At 38.1% G+C, this 3,297-nt stretch overlaps 1 protein-coding gene across 1 annotated transcript; it reads right to left on the minus strand.

The window, feature by feature from the left end:
* Nucleotides 1-2,197: 2,197 nt before the first annotated feature.
* On the minus strand, nucleotides 2,198-3,291 carry LOC140965983 (galactinol synthase 1-like). Its single transcript, XM_073426269.1, has 3 exons — nucleotides 2,985-3,291; nucleotides 2,757-2,891; nucleotides 2,198-2,642 (listed from the first exon to the last, which is right to left on the minus strand). The coding sequence occupies exons 1-3, from the start codon at nucleotides 3,285-3,287 to the stop codon at nucleotides 2,445-2,447; spliced, it is 636 nt and encodes a 211-aa protein (XP_073282370.1). The 5' UTR covers nucleotides 3,288-3,291; the 3' UTR covers nucleotides 2,198-2,444.
* Between the last annotated feature and the right edge of the window lie 6 nt (nucleotides 3,292-3,297).

Genomic DNA, 3,297 nt, shown 5'->3' on the forward strand with positions numbered 1-3,297 from the left:
AAGCTGCAAAGAAAGTAATGAGGTACCTTCAAGGGACCAAAGATTTTATGCTTATGTTCAGACGAACTGAGAATTTGGAAGTAATTGGCTACTCTGATTCAGACTACTCTGGCTGCATTGATTCAAGAAAATCCACTTCAGGATATATTTTTATGCTAGCTGGTGGAGCTGTATCTTGGAGAAGTGCAAAGCAGACATTAACTGCTACTTCCACTATGGAAGCTGAGTTCGTATATTGTTTTGAGACAACCTCACATGGTGTATGGTTGAAGAGTTTCATTTCAGGGCTTAGAATTATGGATTCTATATCTAGGCCATTAAGAATATATTGTGACAATTCAGCTGCTGTTTTTATGGCTAAAAATAACAAAAGTGGTAGTCGAAGCAAGCACATCGACATTAAATATTTAGCCATACGAGAACTTGTTAAAGATAAGAAGTTACTTATCGAGCACATTAGCACTGAATTGATGATTGCAGATCCTTTAACTAAGGGCATGCCACCATTGAAATTTAAGGATCATACAGAAAGAATGAGACTTGGTTCCTTTATGTAATTTTGTTGTAAGAACAAATTTAATGAAACTATGATGTGATATTTTCTCATATTTGTTGTGTACACATTCATTGATTTGAGAAATATCAATAAAGTTGGACCTCGAATAACATAAGATTTATTCATTAAGTTATACAAGTTTGAGATACATAATGCATTGTGATACATGAAGATAATACTCGTTTGTAGAGGAACTATTGCCATGATTCATGTATTATGTTTTCTCCTATGGTAAAAGAGATATATGTGTCAAGTGGGAGAATGTAAGAAAAACGTGACACATGTTAAAGAAGAAGCGTGTACAAATTGATATTGGCGACGGCCAAGAAAATTTAGATGCGTACACGATTCTCCTTCTGAATCTCGGCTCCCGATACATTCATCGATGGTATGAAAAAACGCTTATAAATAGAGACGATTGAGGTCCTTAAGCACACACATCTCATAAGAAATATACACCATCTACGGAGAACGTGAAGTGCTTAGAAGGCTTCAACCATAAGGAATTCAGAGAAATCAAAAATTTTCAATGGCCGGAGGTAATTCTCGATCCGCTTCCGCATATTATATATCATGTTTATATACGTGCAAAACATGATTTTTGAGAATAATTTCTAACATTAGCATCCTTCCCTTTTGCAGATGGAGCCTTTGGAGGCGGTGCCATTTCAAAATCATCACTACAAGAAGGGTCATCACAATTCTTAGGTGGCGCCCGTTTAGCACTACCATTTTTATTGGCTCCCTGTTTTCCACAAGTCTGTTCAGACGTAGCCGTTGGTGGTGATGCCATTTTAGAATGTCGCCATTGTTGGTTTCCTTGAATTCTGGTTTCTTCTTTGTGGGAGGAGGGGAACTTTCATCATCATCACCACCACCGTCTTTATAATTTCCAGTACCATCAACTTCACCAAAACCATCTGTATCTTTTCCTTTTGATTTGAGCTTCTTTTGCAGGTTGTGGTGTTGCAGCCTCTCCATCACAAGGGCCCTCAGATTTCGTGATCTCATTGCACTTTTCCTTTTTCTTTATTGAAGACGAGCTTTTATCATCTTCGTCTGCGCGAGAATCGCCTTCGCGTTTCTTGATTTCTTTGGGTTTTGATTTATCTTTTGTAGATTGTAACGACTCATCGTCCTCATTTGATGAATCTTGATCATCATAGTCTTCGCATCACAAAACTCGCGTTATTTTTCTCCTTCTTCTATCAATTCTTGTTTCCCTTCCCCTGTTGCAGGAAGTAAATTTGTTTCCCAAACGTCATCAGAAACTGCTTTCTTTTCCTCCAGTGTTCTTGGAATCGGGCGTGTTGCATTAGAAAAATTTACAGTAATTATTAAAACGAGAAGAAAACAGTGAAGAAATTTCATTTTTATCACTTAATGAGGCATTTATAAAGAAAACATTTCGGTTTCCAATCTTTTCTAGTATTAATTTTTATCCATGTTATTTATTAGGGTCTTTAGATCCAAATTCCTCCCCGTTTCAATATTTATATCATATTCTTCTGATCATAAATTCAATATTATTAGCAATATTGAAAAGAAAGGGAAATAGAAAACTCCTTCCACTAGTCCTAATGTTTTCGAATCGAATGTATGTAAATGAATGAACGTACCGCGCGGAACGAATTATGCGTGTAGAGAATTTCGTTTATGTATAATATAGTAATTGCAGCAAGAAATTTTTACATCCCTCGACTACATTAGGTACATTGCATAAAACCAAAGAGTACCAAATTTATATCATATTATATATTTATGCGTTACACACCCGACAAAAAGTAGGCCAAGTGGCCTACAAAATAGTATATATTAGGACAACATAGTGATAGGGGTCACACCCAATTTAAAGTTCGAAACACATCCTCGCTCATGTGTGTAAGTTTTATGCAGCAGATGGTGCAGGAATGTATGACACAGCAGGCTCAGGCATGGAAGCCAAGATAGATGCTTTGGAGAAATCTTCGCCCTTGTAGTCGAGGGACTCGTCGTCATAAACATCCCACCATTTCTTGACAAGAACTTTTATATCGGCCCTGTCCATGTTCTCTTCTACACCAGTGTACCTCCATGGTTTTGATCCCTGCATTTTCCGTATTATATTTGATCAAAATTGAGGATAAATAAATGTGAGGGCAATAGGAATTTAATACTGTACTTGATGTTACTAAGTATTTGAAGTTGAATAAGATCTTACGGCAGCACAGTAGTGAACAACTTTTATCTTGTCAAGCTGGACATTCTCAGGGTGGCGCCATATGTTGGCTAGAACAAGGTTGTAGACATTGGGGATTGGCTTGTAGATGCTGTTGAAGAACATGTTCAAGAAATCCTGTCGTTTTCGTGGCAAAAAATATTTCAGGATGGTATTATGTATTACATATTATATGTTGCTGTAACGTTGGAAAATGCAACGCAAATTCACCTGCTCGGCAAATGGAGTTGGAGGAGTGATGCGCAGAGTCTCAAGTAGGTTCTCGTAGGTCTCTTTGTTGGGCTCATACACAAACATGCCAGCATTGAAGTAGAGTGGTGGAGGAGATCCCATTTCAGCGGGCCAAGTCACCTTGTTGGGGACCTGTTGGCAGTACCCAATAGAGTACTGTTTCGAGTGGCTCCATGTCTTCTCACAGAAGCAGTCCATCACAGCATAGAAATAGCCGTCAGCCAAGTCGAACAGATGGTCGATGTTGTCGTAAACTTGGATGTCTGCATCAAGGTACACCATCTTGTTGTAC

This window comes from Primulina huaijiensis, unplaced genomic scaffold (genome assembly GCF_012295235.1).
Source record: "Primulina huaijiensis isolate GDHJ02 unplaced genomic scaffold, ASM1229523v2 scaffold18769, whole genome shotgun sequence".
Taxonomy (NCBI): domain Eukaryota; kingdom Viridiplantae; phylum Streptophyta; class Magnoliopsida; order Lamiales; family Gesneriaceae; genus Primulina; species Primulina huaijiensis.

Excerpts from the sequence above, each read along its gene's own strand:
- LOC140965983 (XM_073426269.1), bottom strand. The coding sequence starts at position 3,287 with ATGGTGTACCTTGATGCAGACATCCAAGTTTACGACAACATCGACCAT. Across the intron at positions 2,892-2,984 it reads CAACTCCATTTGCCGAGCAG|GATTTCTTGAACATGTTCTT; the intron begins GTGAATTTGCGT and ends CGAAAACGACAG. Across the intron at positions 2,643-2,756 it reads TTGTTCACTACTGTGCTGCC|GGATCAAAACCATGGAGGTA; the intron begins GTAAGATCTTAT and ends CGGAAAATGCAG.